General features: G+C 40.1%; 1 protein-coding gene across 6 annotated transcripts in view; it reads right to left on the reverse strand.

Annotated features, from left to right (window-relative positions):
- Vcf2 (VCP nuclear cofactor family member 2) overlaps positions 1-19,340 on the reverse strand; it is a 58,659-nt gene that overhangs the window by 22,669 nt on the left and 16,650 nt on the right. For 4 of the 6 annotated variants that reach the window (NM_001408891.1, XM_006256808.5, NM_001402344.1 and 1 more), the window contains exon 2: positions 4,620-4,719. Coding sequence is in view for 4 of the 6 variants with exons in the window: in XM_006256808.5 (XP_006256870.1) it covers positions 4,620-4,719 (100 nt within the window). In the remaining 2 variants the exon portion in view is untranslated. Of the gene's footprint in view, positions 1-4,619; positions 4,722-5,021; positions 5,150-19,340 lie in introns of those variants that run through there. The other 2 variants (XM_006256807.5, XM_063279692.1) reach the window with 2 other exon arrangements.

Consider the following 19,340-nt stretch of genomic DNA (forward strand, 5'->3'; position numbering starts at 1 on the left):
GAAGGAGTGCAGAAGCAGCTTAGAATCACAGGCCAAAAGAAAGCCAGCACCTGAAGAAGTATCATAGGCTAGGAGGCTTCACAGTAGGTGGAAAGAGAGCCTCAATGGACTAATACAAATGCTGGGAAAATGGAACCTGTAAGGAAGAACTTTATCAGAGAATACCATGACAAGAACTGAATGGTAATTCATGAGTATTTATGACATAGAACTGTAAATGCTTCCTAACATGAGAAACAAGTTAATTCAATGTTTTTTTACCTTCAGTTCTTGCTTTCCACCCAATTCCATTCCAGTAGACCTTAGAGATACTCATTTCTATGAACCCCAAGAGTGTAAGGAAATTCACCCCTAATACACCCCTGGAATTACATGTTGTTGTTTACACCTGAAAATCCAAAAAGGCGGAACAAGTCCACTGGAGTCTTTAGACTACCAACTCCCGAGGCTCTCCACATTCAAACTGACTGCCTCACCTTCCCTGAGCCAATCAAAACACTAAGCAAGCAGAAAGTCAAGGAAGCAGGCTGTTGAATTACTGCCACAGTGCAAAGAACCAAGAGATGAATGACATTCATGTGTGAAATTCTGAGCACATGTAGGGGGCTCAGCGAGGCTTTCTGAAGACCAGAGGTAAAACTGGGCCAGACCTTGGGCTCTAAGCAGTTTCTAATAAAAAAAAAAAATTAGGTACATCTCATGTGTAGAAAACATATGAACCCGTATAAGCCTCAGTCAGCAACTCAGATTCTAATGTGAAATTGAATAAGAGACTGCTTGCCATACTTTGGCATGCTCCATGGACAAAACTTTTTAATATGGCTATAACCTATTAGGCCATATTTGGCAGGCTCCATGCCCCCATACACACAAGTTCAATGACTATATCTTCTAGGAAGGTCATTTCAGAATGGACCCCTTTGCTTAGTGTTTCCAATACAACCAGAGACATGGTTTTGGCTCATAGTCATAGACTCAGAGCCCTTTAATGTCCCCCTCCAGAAGTTCTGTCTTCCAGATCATATGAAGACATCTGGAGTGACAGAAATGACCCCACACTCATTTCATTTCTGTTGCTGTGATAAAACACCCTAAGCAAGAACAGCTCAGGGGAGGAAGTTTTAATTGGCTTACAGCTCCATGTTTTCATCTTATTGTGGGAAAGTCAAGGCAGAACATTGAAAGCATCTCACCTACACTCAAGGGTAGAAACAGAATCAGCACAGCGATCCTTATTGGCTCCCTTTCTTGTTTCCTTATAGTTGCTTCTGTTTTTCTCCTATGCATTCTGAATTCCTTGCACAGGGAGTGGCACCACCTCTAATGGGTTGTGTCTTTCTAAATGCACTCACAATCAAAATAACCCCCACAGACACACTCTAATCTGATTTAAAAAAATTTTTCTCACTAAGACTATTTGAAAGTCAATAAATTGAACTGAGAAAAACTTTAAGTAAGGTCACCCTAAGGACAAACACCATATGATTTCTCTCATATGTGGGACCTTGATTCAAATGTTTCCTGTGATTATCATGAAGTCCCAGTGGAACCCAAGAAAATGGGAAGAGGCCATTTGACAGGGGGGGAAAGAGCAGAGCACGGTAAAATCCAAGTAGAGAGCAGAAATCCTGGTGTCATAAAGGTTAAGCAGTTTGTAGAGTGACTAGAAAGGTGGCCTTGGGATGAGGGTCAACCAAAATGATGTATGCAGAAGGAAGCTGCATGAAAACCTATGACCTTCCACCCCAAGGAAAGAATATAGAAAGAGGAGGCAAGGGAACACAGGTGCCAAGAAAGAATGTGAAGGAATACTGGAGGCTGAAGATTTAAATGGGGTTGGGTGATGATGGCACTTTCCTTTATTCCCAGCACTCAGGAGGCAGAGGAAGCCTCATCTACAAAGAGTTCCAGGACAGCCAGTGCTACATAGAAAATCCCTGTCTGGGAAAAAAACCAGAACAAAAAGCTTAAGTAGGAATGGGAAAAGGAGGTTGAATTTGGCCATGTTAAGCAAAACTAAGGATGAATGAAAAAGCTTTACGAAACTGTTCTGATTGGGAAATGAAGTCATTCATACTATTTTTAAGAAATATGAACAGGTATACTGTATGTGGGTGAACAAACTTATACCTGGGAGCCACAATTCAATAAACAAAAATTTCAGCACCAGAAACAATTTAGCTCCTTCTGGTCAGGGCAGCCACAGAGGTGGCCATAAGGATACAGGCTATTGCCACTGGCCTGGACCCTGTAGCTGAGACATTACACAGTGTTGTTAGTGGGCATAGGAAAATCAGTCTTGAACTCATCATAAAACTCTCCCAGCTAACTAGTGTTCACAGTACCCAGAAGGTGTTATGATGGCTCTCATGAGAGAAAATGTCATGTCTTACCCATGGATGGACCCTGTATGCTATAATACTGTCCTGGCAGGCATGATGAGTACACTGGTGTACTACTGGCAATTCTGTTTCTGGGGCTAAGCAAGTGTTCTCCTGATTGGATCTGAGGGCTGTGCCACATGAGTAAGTGGATGGCTGGCATTGTAAAGATGGTCTATCCCTACTGTTACTGAGCCCATAGTTTCTGCATGGTGCTGGGGGATACTTACTGTTCTTCTGCTAAGTGATTGTGTTGTTAAACTGCCTTGTAAATATTTATGTTCACATCCATGGATCTACACTGCTGTCCCCCACACAGATCAGAGAAGCTTTTAGTTGCAAGGAATAGTGGTCAGTGCAGAAACACATAACTCTCCAAAGTTCTGACACTAAACAACTGTGAGTGCTCAACCACAGATGGGACATATCCATCCATCTGCTCCTGCCACAAGGCTCAGGAACACTGTTTACTAAGAGACAGGACGGATGTCAGAGCCAGATTACAGGTAGGAACACTGTGAAATGCTGTCCTCTGGTGATGGTATGGCTGATGCATGTCTCACAGTTGTGGTTGCCTGCACAAGACCTGAACAAGGCATGTAAATGTCCCAGAAGGAGACTGGTGGCCAAATCTCTAGCTGAGGCACTATTGACAGCTGATGTTTCCTGGAGAAGAGTCACTTCTCTCTGTGTAATGGCCACAGGTCAGTGACCTGTGCCTCTGTGGGTGACCCCACAGTTCTGGGCACTTGAGTAGCACTAAGCAGACACAGTGCTTTAAATAGGAACATTCATATATAATAAAAAGGACATGAAGGTTGGAAGGACATGTATCAGGAGGCATCTGGTGTAGAGGTGCAAGGAGAGGCTTCAGATGGATATGATCAAGGCATATGGTATCTACGCATAAAATTTCAAAGAATAAAAAATAGTATTAAAATGAGGCTCTCCTCTCAGGCTGTTCGGAGTCCCATCAGGCTGATGGTTAAACCCACCAGCAAAGGCCACAAACTGCCAACACAAGAAAGAAATAAAGCAGCTTACCAAACATTCCCTCAGACACCTGAACTTACCTTGTCAACTAACAAATGTCTATTAGCCCAACATTTGTTGGAAATGAGCATGCACAGAAGCCTAACTGAAGTATATGTGAGATCCTAAATTATTTCTCTCATTTGTCTTGTTGCTGTTTCTTCCTTGGAACTTGAGCACGAGGACATGTGATCAATAGCAGAGTAAGGGTGTGGTATCTGTACTAGTATAATCTACACCCTTGCCTTACACTCTCCATGGTCTGTTCTACTCAGTAATTGGGGGAAATGTAGGAAGCCATTGTTCTTTATCAGCAATACAGATACACACAGAAGCTTCCGGGCTCCTGTTGTGGACCACCATCTCTCATACCTTTCATCCAGGGAGTGCATTTACATGCAATGGTCTAAAGATGCTGACCTTGGAAAATAAGGCCAGTATTTGTACTTTGGTGACTGTATGCAACAGGACATTCTATTGCTCAAGAGCCCAAATTCATTGCAGAGGTAGGCCTAGCACCCAGATTCTAGATATATTTTATCCAAAACCTACCTGTGTTCATGTCCTAGAGGGAGGAATGGTGCATGTTAATAAACTTTTTTTCTCTTTCTCAAGAAAGGTAAAAGTGAGCCATACTTACTCATTACCTGGTGAGACATGTCCAGAAAGGCTTTACAATGCTCCCTCCTCACTATGTTATTCTTCCATTCAAAGCCTTCTGTTATAACTACCCAATATTAGCTATTCACGTTAAGACTGCAAGAGTTGAAGTGCCAGCTCTTCAGCACAGCATCACTAAAGCTTTCCAAAATGCCTTCACACACCCCCAGTTTGCTTTCAGTTTTTTCCAGTGAGAAGCAAGAAGGACATTGTAGCTAGCTACTATCATAGTGCTCTGACCTAACCATATCAGGTGGGGTGTGATTTTCTGCCCCATTTGTGCAGTGGAGAAATTTCTGTGACTCAGTCCCCCCTGGTTGTGCTTAGGAAAGTCTCCTTGTCAACCCTTTCTGTGTTCTATTGAACAGTCACACCATGCTTGAGACAACACTTAAAGCCCTGCTCTGGCTCAGAGCTACTGCAGCCCATGAGAAGACTTTCATGAGGACATCTGGGAAGGTTCTCTTGCCATTGTGGGGATGGAAATGAATACAGCACTTGTGAGCAGTGAGTCAGAAGCATCAGCTATGTGGCCATAGTTCCTACCTCTATAGCACAAGGATCCTGTTCGGTCTGGTCCTTCCTTGTCCTCTTGGAATGAGGGGGATGATGGTTGTCGTCCGCATTGTCATCTGGTCGTCGTTTCCTGAAAACAGTTTTCAAAGGGAGAGGGACATCTGTCATTCAGTAATTGACCTTGGATGCTTACCTTGCAACCCTGTGCCAATACCCAAATCTGAGGTCTTGTCTATGAAAGTACCAGTCAGTACTGCTCTGATGGACTCACATTCTGCAGCAGGTGGCACTAGGCAGTGGAGGAAACATGTCAAACAGGAAGTCTATGTGTACCTCAAAGCCCAACTTCAATTTCCCCAAATCAGCACCTCAATTTCAACCACTGCCTCAAACTAGAAACGAAGAATTTTGGGTCAAATGTTAAAAGTCTACCTGACCAGGTCCATTATTTTAGTCTTCATCCACTCCAGTTTAATAGACTTTACGTGCTGCCATATGGCAGCTCTCAAAGTATGTGTAACTTCTAGAGTCTACTTGTGCTTCTGTCCCTTTGGCCAGTGGCTAGAAACACTGAACAGATACATCCTCTGTGTAGTCTGCTATAGCAACAATTATTATGTCACTTGACTGCCAGCATCAGCATCGCACTATGGCTGATTACTTCCTTGAAACCATGTCTAAACAGTGTTTTAATGAAACCAGATAGTGATACATGCCTATGCTACCAGTCCCAGGGAGGCTAAGGCCTAAAGATCTATCTATATTTCCATTGTTACCTAGGCTATATTATGAGTTCCAAGTCACCTGGGCTGTTTTATAGTGAAACCCTGTTTCAGAAAAAAAAGTAACCACCACATTATTCATCACTAATTTTGTTGTGGTGTTTGCCAGTATAATCCCTATCTTTCTATTTTCTTTTAATTTACAATTGTCTCCCTCTATAGTCCAATCTGTCATCAATCACACTACGTGCCTTGGCTGGTCTTGAACTTGCTATAGTTCTCCTGCTTCACCTTCAAGACTACAGTCTATTTGCCTGATCTTAAAAGTTTTGCAGAAATAATATTTTTTAACTACTTAATTAGAAACTATCTTATGAGTTTGTTATTCCTTACGACTATAAATTTACTGATGTTCATTCTTTCATTGATCTTTGATCTTATGCTCATCTCTAAGAGGCTCAATGCGCTATCAGACTCTTTTTTAATATCTTCTACACTGCCTCTTTCCTGTTTCTATAAGCAGTGTCTAATTGAAAACTGAGAACTACATGGGAAGTTTAAGCACATCCCTTTCTGAATCCCCTTTCCCATGTCAAGTGCTAACCTTTTAAAATAAAAGGAAGTGACTAGATAATGAATAAGAAGGACAAGAGTGGCTGGAAGGGAAGTTCTCTTGAATACTGACTCAGTCTCCTTTTCTACACTATGGGAAAAATCAGTTTACAATTAATAGATTATCAAATAGTTTCTTATGGCAAAAAAGTTGACGATATAGTTCATGTCATATTATCTATATAGAGTGCTATTTAAAAAGAAATTTCTCAGAAGCAAATACAAATTTTTTTTCTAGGTATTTCACACAGGCCAAAACAACATCAAAACCTAGTGGCTAATTTTGGGAAATATGGAATATTGCAAAAAAGACTGGCTTCCCTTCACACTGTTTCCTGTCAAATAATTATGTTCTTAATTACAATAGTATTTAAATACTTTAGCTTCTAACTTCACATATATTATATTCTTCTGAGCCCCCCCCCACCTCATCACATATTCCAAATCACTAACACTTTAAGCTGACTCCAGATCTTGACTATGTTATCAGTTAACCTTGAGATGCTTTCCAAAATCTTAGTTGCTATAAACTGACTAGGATTCAGAACAGCGTCTGTGTAGAAAGATAGTAAATATATTAAGAGCCAATCAAATAACACATGAAGCAACAATAACAGGTCTACGATACTAACCAAATAAATTCTATGCTATACAGCATTTACTTAAACCTCATATAATGAAGGAAGGCACTTTCAACCTGGAAAGATCTGGGCTCTGTTTATTACCAGCCAGCTACATGTTTTTCCCTTAAGTGAACTAACCAGACTGAAGCTTGATGTTCATTGATGTTCAAGACAAAATAGTAAATTTGGTAAAATATTAAATAGAAAATTATATAGAAAAACTGTTAACAACACAATCCTATGAGAACACTGATATACATACACATAACGAAAAAAGACTGAAAATGCTAACATTTTAGTTCACAACACTCACTGAGCACAAACCACAATAAAGATGTTCCTTTGGGTATTGGGTTAAGATTAAGCATAGATCTCAGCTCCTGCTCTCACAAGACCGTGTGATGATGATGGCTGGTTTTGGATCATAAGTTACTGTACTTTGATCTCCTGATTTACTGAAGCTTTCAACACCTTACATTTTAGTTTTTAAACAAAAATATGTACAGTGTAAAAAAGTCATTTTTCAAAAATGTAAAACTGAGCTCTAAAGCAGTATGTTAAACATACCTCATGAATAAAAGTGTCTACAGGAATTCTTACAATGCATTATGAAAGCTTAATCTCTCAGCAATAAGACTATGGATAATAAGCTTTCTATAGTGTACAGTATACGGCTCCCAAGTTTTCTAGAATGGGAATGAATAGTCACTACAAAGGATGAATATGTTAAGAAAGGCCTATAAACCCCAGGACATCACTGAGTCCAAGAAACCAAAAAGATCTTTCAGAGAAGTAGAAATGCCAACTTGCTAAGGTATCTAGGCATCCCCATGGGAGAACTGAACATCTGAAACTCCAAAGGGTTGTGCCTCTAAATGATGACTTTTTACCAAGAAACTTCCAGAAGGTAGCACCCACCACCACCAAATACATACACCAGAACCTGCATACCACTGATACCAGAAGAAAGGGCTTTTCCAGCAAAAGGTTCTGCATGACCTTTTCCAAAGTGAAAGGTAGGGTGAACGGCAGAGAAGCTGGCATGTGTCTCCAATCCTGATGGAAAATCCAATTTTCCAGCTACTTTTCTGTGGAAAATTCCGAGTAAGTAAGCCAAGTAGAATGAAAGAAAAAATAACAGATGAACTGGTACCAGCGAGGCCTTCAGTGTGGAAGCCTTTCTTAGTCCCACCTTCCTAACCATGACAACAACAGAAAGTACATGTACTACATGAAACCTGAATGGAAGCGGAAAGACAGGCGAGGAAGACTACCTAAGATTTGTAGGTTGTAGGACTGTAGGAACCCAGAGAGATCACTTTCAGTCTACACCCTGGGGTCTGCCTAAGTATTCCTTCTAAAGCTATTGTGGCCTAAGCTATTGTGACTAAGGATCTGGAGCACCAATATATGAAACGTACTGCCCAATTATTCCTGTAGTGCCAGAATTGAAAAGTGTGCCAATCCCCTGGACATACTCCTCCCACCCTGGTACTTGCACTGTCTTCTTTGCAACCCTTTAACTGCCTATCTTGGTGCCCACAACATGGAGAAGGCCACTAGTGGATCTTCTCTCCAGGGACATTCTCATTTTCTCCTGCTAACTCTTCCTGCCTGAGGTCATGCTCCAGCAGCAAGAAAGATGCCGTTCAGTGCTATCTCTTTCTTTTCTTCTCCTCTCTCATCACCACTAGTTCTTCTGGCCTTCTAACTCCCTAATGGTTCCACATCATATCCATAACTTCAACATCCTATAGGATTCCACTCACTCCACTGGCCAGTTTTCTTACCATATGCCAGACCTGTAGCTATGAACTCCCCACAAAAACATCTGTGCTGTTCCTTTTTTCCCTCCTCACTAATTTTCAAATGCCCCAATAATAAAGTCTGTGTTCTCACTCCTCTGCTTATAATAGCCCTACAAGAGCACCAACACCAACTCTTATTATGGTATTCACTAATCGTTCCTTGAATAACCAGAAGCAGGGACTGCTGAAATGGTTTATTTGGTAAGCTGCTTGCCCCAGCAAGCATGAAAACCCGGGTTTGTAGGCATATCTTGTAACCCCAATGCTGCAGTGCCAGAGAGGGGTATTTGGGGAGACAGATTCCTGGAATTCACTGGCCAGCCAGTTTTGCCAGATGTTCAGTTCTAGGTTCAATGAGAAAGCCTATCTCAAAAAATAAGTTGGAGAACAAGTAGAAGACACTCCATCTCAAGGTCAAGGCCTGCCTGGGCTACAGAATTCATGGTCAGCTTATGCAGCCTGGTAAGACATTGTCAGGTGACCCAATCTGTCACTTTGTGACAAGCAACCCTAGAAGGGATTGTGAAGAGAGCAGAATTTGGAAGCAGAAATGAAGGGTGTGACATGTGAAGACAGGGCTGTGAATCTCCCCTTGGAGGAGTGGGCTTTGTAGGATTCTTCCCCACAAAAGCTCCACAGACATGTGATGCATGAAACCTTCAGAAACCTGGTGGAGACGGGAAGAGCAGAACTTTAAAGAGAACTACAGAAATTCCAGGAAAAATCAAATACATCAAGTCATAGAGACTTGGAACATAATAATCACTGTGGGAAAAATTCAGCTAAACTCTCCATCCCATTGTGAACAAGAAAATCCTTGTAGAGTAAAACCACGTGAAAGGCAGGAATGTGAAGATGGAGATATCCCTTATGTTCATTCATCCCTAAATGTTCTTATCACAACTCAAAATGGAAATCATCCAGATAGGAACAGAAAAGGAGACAGGGGAAAATATAAAAAATTAGGGCACGCATGCCTTTAGTTCTCAAAGGTTTCTGAATCATGTAAGGATTCCCACTGAACAGAAACTATTAACGAATATGTAATGGGAAAGCCTTCGGTTGTTCTGGTTCCCTGTGAAAATAAGTGAGAGAGAGAGAGAGAGAGAGAGAGAGACTGAGACTTTAAGGACAGAAGAAGAAGGCTCTATTATCCCAAGACTTTTAATCAAAGAAGACAACACATAACAAAGGAAATTCATCAATATTAAATGCCCAGGAGCATGTCTGGTCATGTCAGTTCAGTAAAGAAATATAAAATAATGTACTCTGGTTAGAAATCTTGATTAGAGGAGATACACAAAATCATCAGTTTACCAATAGAGAATAAATCCACAGTGGATCAAAACCACATAAATGTGCAAGATAAATTTATTATTTGTAACAATGTCACAAACCTGGAGAAATTCCTCATTCAGTGGAGTGGCACCAACATTTATCAACATGAAGCACTTGATACAAAGCAATTTGTGTACAAGGCTCCCAAAAACACATAACTTGCAGATGTTCTGAAAGTTTTCAATATACTGTGTCTATAAGGTACTCACTGTGAAAAAAAACATCTTATGACTATCCACTTTCTAATTTCATTCTTGAAAATAAGTGTTAGGTAAAATAATTCTCTAAGGCAGTGGTCCTCAACCTTCCTAATGCTGCAACCCTTTCATACAGGTCCTCATGTTGTGATGACCCACAACCATAACACTACTCTATTGTTACTTCATAACTATAATTTTCTACTATTATAAATCATAATGTAAATATCTGATAGGCAGGATATGATATGTGATACCGAGGTGGGACTCAAACCGTGGGTTGAAGACTACTGCACTAAGGTTTACTTAAGTAGCAGAACATGAACTTACCAGGTTAGTATCTTTTTTAATTTGGTTGTAAACTAATTGCAATTAATGAGCATTTGAGAAATCTGGGGTTTTTTCTTAAGATTTATTTATTTTATATGTTAGTACACTGTCGCTATCTTCAAACACAACAGCAGAGAGCAGCAGATCCCATTACAGATGGTTGTGAGCCACCATGTGGTTGCGGGTAATTGAACTCAGGACCTCTGGAGGAGCAGTCAGTGCTCTCAACTGTTGAGCCATGTCTCCAGCATTTGGGTTTTGTTTGTTTGTTTGTTTGTTTGTTTGTTTTTCTTTTTAAATTGCTGAGATTTTCCTATAATCCTCATGCAATAGGCACACACACAAACACATACACATGCTCTCTTCAGATCAGATGAACCTTTAGTTGATTTTAATATTACTTAATTTGAGATATTTACTTTCCTCAGAATATATTTCTGTATACATTTTTGAGAGTTTTTAGAATTGTTTCATACAATGTATAAATTAATAAATGTTATATTTCTCAGATACAAAGAAGATATCTGTAAGGTAAACATCAACTACATGAAGTATACAAGTATTTCTAAAAGAGGGCTTGGGTTATAGTTCAGTGGTCAAGTGCTTGTGTAGTATGCATGAATCTTTGGTTCACTTCCCAGAACTGAATATAAAATTAAAAAGTAAAAAACAACAAATCCCCCCACATGCATATATATTAAAGGCATGAAAAGATATCAGTTCTCAAAGAATTTTAAAGATATTATTTTCATCTCTATGTATAGCAATCCACAAAGGGCGCATTGTCTAAAATTAGAGAAATTGTTTATTTATGGTATTTGTTGTATAATTAATTTCTATAGTTGAAGAAAAATAGAGGAACTTTAAAATACAATATGGAAAATATGTATGCTAGAATACAAAGGATTTCTAAAAATGTATTATTTAATATGAAAACTTCAGAATTCAATATTGGAAAACATACTTTGAGAGAGTATATTGGTAGTATTTGAAAGTGAAAAAAATGTGATATACAAAACAGTGAAATAATTTGTTTATGAGCATTTCAATAATGATTATTTCTCTTATTATTTTCTGTACGTTCCATATTACAATAAAAATTAAATGCCAGGTTAGCAAGATGGCTCAATGGAGAAAGGTATCTGCCTCCAAGGCTATGAAAAAAAACAATTCCCAAAACTTGTCACCTGAATTACATATGCATTATGATAATGGGTTGGGGGGGGGCGCGCGCGCACACACACATACACACACACACACACACACACACACACACAATTTTAATTTTTACATGTATTTTATGTGCATGGGTTCTTTTCTACCACGTAGTTTGTGTACCACATGCATTCCTGGTTCAAATGGAGGCCAGAAGACAGTACTAGATATCTAGAAACTAGTCTCAGATGCCTGTGCGTGGTCATGCAGGTACTGAGAAACAAACTTGGGTCCTCTGGAGAAGCGGCCAGTACTCTTAACCAATGACCCATCTCTCCAGCCACATTTAAAAAAAAAAAAATTACGGTTAAAAAAAATTAAAGTCAGAGAGTGACTGTGTCCTGAGATCTCCTCAGTAGATTAAGCAGGGAGCACCTAGCCCTATCCATCTAAACAATGAGGTCAGGCTGCCAGAAGACAAAGAAAGTAAGCAGATTTAAAACATTTTACCATGCAAAAATGGACGACCTCTCTAAGTGCAGAATGGTAGAACTATGATTATTAAAGTCAGAGTCAGTCTCTGCTCCCCACCCCTGTCCTCCCGTCCCCCCGTCCCAGAATAAATGTGTTTGCAGAGAGGAAGACTAGAACCATATGCCCTACATACACTAACAAAGTCCACATGGAAAAAATAAAAGAGTTAAACTGTAATCAAAAAAGCCCATACTATGCAAATGAGCTGTAAAAGTCCCAATCCTCCATGTTTCTGATCTTCCTCCCAGCTCCAGCCCACTTCCTCCCTTGGAAGTCTATGCCTTCCTGATAAACTGCACCATTTCTGCTATTACCTTCATTTCTTTGTTCAGTTCCTCCTTGGGACACAAAAACCTGGAAGTCCTAACAGATGGGCACAAAACCCCAATTTCCACTGTTATCAGAGATGCCTGTAATCTCAGCTCTGGGGCGAGACTAAGGATTCCCAGGAATTCTTTGTTGTTCAACATTTACATTGGAATACAAGGGTTACTTGTTTTCCAAATCAGTTCTGAAAGAACTGTCATACTTGTTGCTCATTACTAGGACCAACCTATCAGAGGCTAATTAGGTATGTGGATATTACAGTAACTTGCAGTAACTGTACAGTTAAAGGGACTCATAGCAATAATTTCAGGTTTTGTTTTAATATGCAAATACAGGTGTCAGTATGCTTTAAACACAGCTGCATGGAGAAAACCTCTAAAGCAAGAATCACCCAACAGAATTAATAGTGATCGTGGAGTAATGGAGCTGTGGGTAAAATTATTTTATTTTGATCTTAGCCATTCTGATGGGTGTTAAGATGGAACCTCAGAGCTGTTTTCTTTGCATTTCCCTGACTTCGACCATTTCTTTAGGTGCTTCTCGGCCATTCAAGATTCCTCTGTTAAGAATTCTCTGGTTAGGTCTGTAACCCATTTTTTTCATTGGGGTATTTGAGTTGTTAGTGTTTAACTTCTTGAGTTCTTTATAAATTTTGGCAATTAGTCCTCTCTCGGATGTACTTAAGTGGTAGCACATACTGGCTAGTGGAAGTGCAAACTTGTATAACCACTTTGGAAATCAATTTGTGGTTTCTCAGAAAACTGGGACTAGTCCTACCTCATGACCCAGCTATACCACTCCTAGGTATATACCCAAAAGCTGCTCCAACATTGCACAAAAAAAAAAATTGTTCAACTATGTTCATAGCAGCTTTATTCATAATAAGCAGAAACTGGATACAATCTAGATGTCCCTCAATTGAAGAATGGATAAAGAAAATGTGGTACATCTACACAATGGAATACTATTCAGCTATTAAAAACAAAGACATCATGAATTTTGCAAGCAAATGCATGAAACTTGAGAATATCATCCTGAATGAGGTAACCTAGTCCCAAGGACATGCATGATATGTACTTACTTATAAGTGAATATTAGCCATCAAATACAGGTACCGTGTTATACTCCACAGACCCAAAGAAGCTAAACCAGAAGGATGGCCCAAATAAGGAAGCTTGAATCTCACTTAGAAAGGGGAATGAAATAGTCATAAGAGGCAGATGGAGAGAGGGAACTGGGAGGGAGGGGATAAGAAAGAAAATGGGGGGTTCAAGATCAGGTGTGGAAAAGAACAGGAGAGATGGCTAGATGGCCATGAAAATGAATAGACATCTGCAACTGATGAAGGTGAGGAGGTGGGGGGCATATCCAGGATGAGACAGGGAAGTGGAGGTGACCTTAGATGTGACTCACTACATTGAGGCTACAGAGCTGAAGAAGTTACCTCCTGTAGCCAGGCAGGAACCCCAGTGGAGTGATAGAGACACCAACACACCCATAAAACTTTCAACCCAAAATTTATCCTATCTACAAGAAATGCAAGCATGGAGGATAAAGCAGAGGCTGAGGGAATGGCCAACCAATGACTACTCCAACTAGAGACCCATCCCATGGGCAAGCACCAATCCCTGACACTATTAATGATACTCAGTTATGCTTGCAGACAAGAAAGAGCAAGTTATCTGATGAGAGGCTTCACCCAGCAGCTGACTCACAGATACAGACACCCACAGCCAAACAGTGGATGGAGCTGGGGGACTCTTATGGAAGAATAGGAGGAAGGATTGCAGGCCCTGGAGGGGGACAGGAACTCCACAGAAAGATCAACAGTGTCAACTAATCTGGACCCTTGAGGCTCTCAGAGTCTAAACCACCAACCAAAGAACATATGCAGGCTGGACCTAGACCTCCCACTCTTACGTAGTAGATGTGCAGCTTGGTCTCCATGTGGGTCCTGAAGAACTGAAGTAGAGGCTACCCCAAAAGCTGTTCCCTGTCTGTGGGATATGTTCTTTTAGCTGGGCTGCCCTGTCTGGCCTCAGTGGGAGAGGAAGCGCCTAGCCTCACAGAGACTTGAAGTGCCAGGGTGGAGTGGGGGGATACTCAGAGAAGGGGAGGGGGGAAAAGGAAGGGGAAAATGATTGTGGTAGGGTGTGACTGGGAGAGAGGCAGTGAATGGATGTAAAATGAATAAGTAAAAAGTAAAATTAATTTTTTTAAAAATTGTTTTCATGGGGCTGGAGAGATGGCTCAGCAGTTAAGAGCACCCAACTGCTCTTCCAGAGGTCCTGAGTTCAATTCCCAGCAACCACATGGTGGCTCACAACCATCTGTAATGGGATCTGATGCCCTCTTCTGGTGTATCTGAAGACAGCTACAGTGTACTTATATATAGTAAATGAATAAATCTTTTTAAAAAATTGTTTTCATTAATATCCCCCAGAAAATGTCTAGAATGCAGTGAAATAAAATCTATTTGAGAAGGTGCATAAATTCCAAGGTCAGAAGCAAAGAAGAATGAGTTCCTAGGCTGGACCACTAAAGCAAGGGCAACTTGGAAAGAACAGGGCTTTGTCCAAGCAGCAGGGAGTTGTTTGGAGGCGATCCTGAAGTTGGTAACTTACTCTCCAGTTCCAAGACAGCAACTTAAAAAAAAGCTAAAAAAGCCTCCATACTAGAAAGAGGCTCTGCAGTGGGCATTTCTTTCTACGCGCAAAGGGTACCCTCCTACTACATCAGGAAATAATGCCACCTAAGGATTGGACAATGACATCTGAGAAAAGTCCATCTTTTCTGAGATTCCTGCTGCCAGTCGATTACATAAAAATGAAAAGGCCAACCTACTGAGATGACTGACCAGACAGACCATACCCAGAACTCAAGAGGCTAAGCGGTCTACACCAGTAACAAAAGCCTCCCCTTAGTATCGCTCACAGAACCACAACAACAGCATAAGAGAGTCCCTACCACATCTGAAAGATGCTGCTCTTCGTAGTATTGGCAAATTCCAAGTCTGTGGACTGTAGTTCTCTGCTGGCCAAGGGATACAACTGCTGAGGCAGAATGGAACTGCTGATAAGTATGACCTTCTGCCCAGGAGGCCACGTGGGCTGTGTGCCAGTCCCTGGACATACTCCTCAAACTCCGCCCAGCCTTTAATACTTACTCTCACGTGGCTGCACTATTTTCCTTGCAGCCTTCATCCCCTCTAACCCTAAACGTCCACCTTATAGCCCAGAACACAATACAGGAAGCCAATGGAGCCTTTCCTCCTGGGGACCCCACTTATTCCCCTCCAAAATCTCCTATTGGTGGTCATGCCCACAGCATGCTACTGTCTAGTAGACGCCAATCACCCCACTTCCTTATTTAACTCAATCCTCACAGAAGTCAAATGTGGAAAAAACAAGCACACGTTTACTTAAGAGGGACTCAAACAGTACTGTGAGCAAACGGGGCCCTGGGAAGCGTGGGCCTTTCTAGTCCAAGCTCCATCAGCCTCTCCTATTTTCTTGAAAAAACAAAACAAAACAAAACAAAACAAAAAAAAAACAAATAACTCAGCAAACAAAACTCCTTTTGTTCTCTGGCTGTTTCTCTAGCTTTAAGAACCAGAGGGTAGCACCAACTAGATAGGAAAGTGGAAGGGAAGAACCCCTTTCCTCTACAGTATCTCATCAACCAGACACTCCTTCCCCAAGAAAGTTTCTTACACTTAAGCTGTTTGAAATCTACTGGTATCAACAATCTCTCTAAGCTTTCCTCCCAGTGTCCCAAACAGAAAAGACAATGGACAAAAGAAAGAAAATGAGTAAACTTAACCATTCTTAGGAGTGCCTCTATGTATACCCAGAAGTAACTGCTATGCTAAGGTCTATGATACTGATAAGCTGCTAACCAGGCATAAACTTAAACAAGAGATAAGAAAAAAATTCATCTTTTTCCAAGGTAGCGTATCTTTGCTTCCTTCTTAGACTCCCTACATCATATCTGCATTTGTCACTGAAAACCAAATCCCTACAGAGTCGGGTCCTATTCTTTCCTGTGAGTGTGTGTAGCTTATGTTTTCCAAAGAGCACACGATGGTTTTTCCTAAATTCAATCATTTGGCACCATAGATTATAGAATGTTGTAGCAGAATTCTTTGTCTGCCATTTTGAAGATGTAAGGAAAATTTTGCTCTCCCTAACTGAGTGCTTCCAGAGCTGGTGCTCTGATTTTGCTAAGACTGAATATATATGCTTTTAACAATCAAAGCCCACAAGCTTATAGTATAACCAGCAGGTCCCAAGAAGAGCTATGTGTTCTATGCCCTGCAATCTTAGTGTGGTAACATTGTTCAGAAATATCCAACTCAAGGAACTGTGACATGAAAAGGGAGTCGGGGGTGGGGGCAGGGCGGGTTCATATTGACCTGTTTTTTAACTAAGAGATATCAAGGAGAACCCTGAGATGGGCCAACAACAGAGTTGAAACATGGTGGCAGTTTCCATAGGGCAGAGAGTCAGGTATGCAACCATGACCTTTGATCTTTCTCAGATTATAAATTTGCACACAGAACTATCTGGAGTACATGGCTGACAGACAGTCCTTGAGAAATGTTTGGGTTGTTTTACTGTTCATTTACTCACTGATGGTCGCTGTCCACTACTACCACCCCCGCCCCTTTGTACGTACTCAGCCCACAGATTTAATTGTACTGTGCAAGTACAAAGCCACTTCCAGCCACAATGTATTCCTTTTAAAATTAATATCACACATGAAATCTGAAAAATTCATTTTCCCAGAGTATATAATAATGTACAGGGCTTAAATGTATGAAAAGGCACTGTTATAAATAACTTAAAAGACATTTTTTAAATGAAGACAACAAATTCAAATCTCAACAGAGTATCATTTTGAAGGTTAACAGTAATCTCAGTACACAATATTTTTGGTCCAAGAAGTTTTGCAGTATCTGTCCACTTGGCAGAAAGTCACAGAAGATACATTGTTTAAAATGAGGGCAATGGTGTCCTAACAATGTTTGTCATAGCACTTATTTTTTCTTTGTCAGAACAATGAAGGAACTGTTAATCATATTATAAGAGATAGATATGGTAGACATGAAATTTGAATTTTAAGAAAATATAGATAGTAGGCTGAGGTGGCATAGGCATTTTAATCTCATCCCTCAGGAGGCATAGGTAGGCAGATCTGTGAGTTCAAAGCCAGCCTGGTTTACAAAGGTGAGTTCCAGGCTACACAGAAAAACCCTATCTCCAAAAAGTAAAAACAAAGAAAATATACTAATTACCTAATAGGAAAAACTACTTCATATTCTAACATTGAACAGTATATTACCACAATTATGGAAAAATAAATGCAATATGCAAAACACATTAAGAAAAGATTATACTTTTTCATTTATTCTCGTCCATATATTCCAAAGTGACTACAACAGAAATGAATTAGAAACTCAGGGTGGTGACACACTTCTCTGATCCCAGAACATGGGAGGCTGAAGCAGAAAACTAGAAACAGACTGAACCACACAAGCATACCCTATTTCAAAAATAACCAACAAAAGAAACAAAAGACACTGCCATTTCATCACATGGAATTAATGATTAAATTAATAGTGAATATGTGAGAAACATTTCTTCAGCAGGTTTTGTAAACTCCCACACCTACTGGACAGGATCAAAGAAGCAGTCAGCCTTCTCCGTGGGGACAATGAAGTAAAACTGCAAGATGAAAGAGAAAGCAAGTAGAGTTCCTGCGGGTCTTCTCTCAATGCTGACATTCCTTTTAAGGTGGAAATGGTAGAAGTTATGGTTAATGGAGCCACCACTCCCAGCCACACCTTGTAGTCATCTCTTCCTTTGACAACATTGTCACTGCTTACCCGCCCCCTCAGCTCCTGAAGGAAGATGACAATAACTGCTTCCACAACTACCAGCTCTGCCCTCACTGATGAAGGTTAAATTTATGTATGTATGGGCAGCTTTGATGAATCAGAATCTGTGGGACCCAGTCTTTCTAGTGAGAGTATAAAAAGTATGTAATTCTGCTGAATTACCACAAGAGATATGGGGACCAGGCATATATTGGTGTCCTAGAGGGTAACGAGTTTAACAAGTAGTTAGGAGAGTATTCAAATGTGTAGTCACTTAGAATTTTTACTTGAGGTTTTCAAAGCATTTTGATGTAGACTTCCTTGGAATAGTGGAAAAATAAAAGGAAGAAGCTAAAACTGAGTGGCAGAGGAAGGAGGACTAGATGGGACTGTCAGCTCTACACGAAGAATAAAATGGTGGACCGGAAACTTCAATGCCAGGAGGGAGGCAGCAGTACTTCAGTGGTAGTGAATATACCTGAGTGCCTCAAGCTCTAAGTTCCACCCCTAGCAGAGAAGTGTGGGGGTAGGGTAGTAAGAATAAGTAAGTAGTAAGAATAAGAATAAGAATTATATATCTGGAAACCACAACCATAATTTAAAACGAGAACATTTATAATATATGTGTCACTGTGGGGTTAATTTCTACATCTGCAACATTAAATCAATTTTCCAAATTTATACATGATGGCAAGTACACAAGAAAACAAAGTTTACATAGAATGGGAATTAACTTTCATGCAAAATATATTCATAAAATATAAAGTTTGTACATGTATAATATTGTCAAAAGCAAATTTAATTTAATATAAAAAGTTTAGACTTGTGAAGTCAATAACTCTGCCTCTAGAAATATAACAATGTATGAAAATATTCTTTGTAATTTATAGAAGTATCTTTGAAGAATGTATTAAGATTTTTCTTTTTGACACAGTTCACTCAAAATTACATAGTGCTTTTCCTACTGGAAGGTAGGAATGAGAACCTCAAGAGGTTACATTTAAGGAGATTTTTATCATACCCAGGCTCAACTAAATAAATAATAAATAAATAAAATGCTGGTTTAAAAATATCTCCCTACTATACATGTCAAGGCAAATAGTAAAGATATCAATAAGGTGACATCTAGTAGTGACTAGGACTCAAACTAAGAACCTGTTGCACCATTTATACAGGCTATCAACACCCTGAAGCACAAATTAAAAGCATCGCCCTTCATATCTGTGG

The sequence above is a fragment of the Rattus norvegicus genome, chromosome X (assembly GCF_036323735.1).
Source record: "Rattus norvegicus strain BN/NHsdMcwi chromosome X, GRCr8, whole genome shotgun sequence".
NCBI classification, from domain to species: domain Eukaryota; kingdom Metazoa; phylum Chordata; class Mammalia; order Rodentia; family Muridae; genus Rattus; species Rattus norvegicus.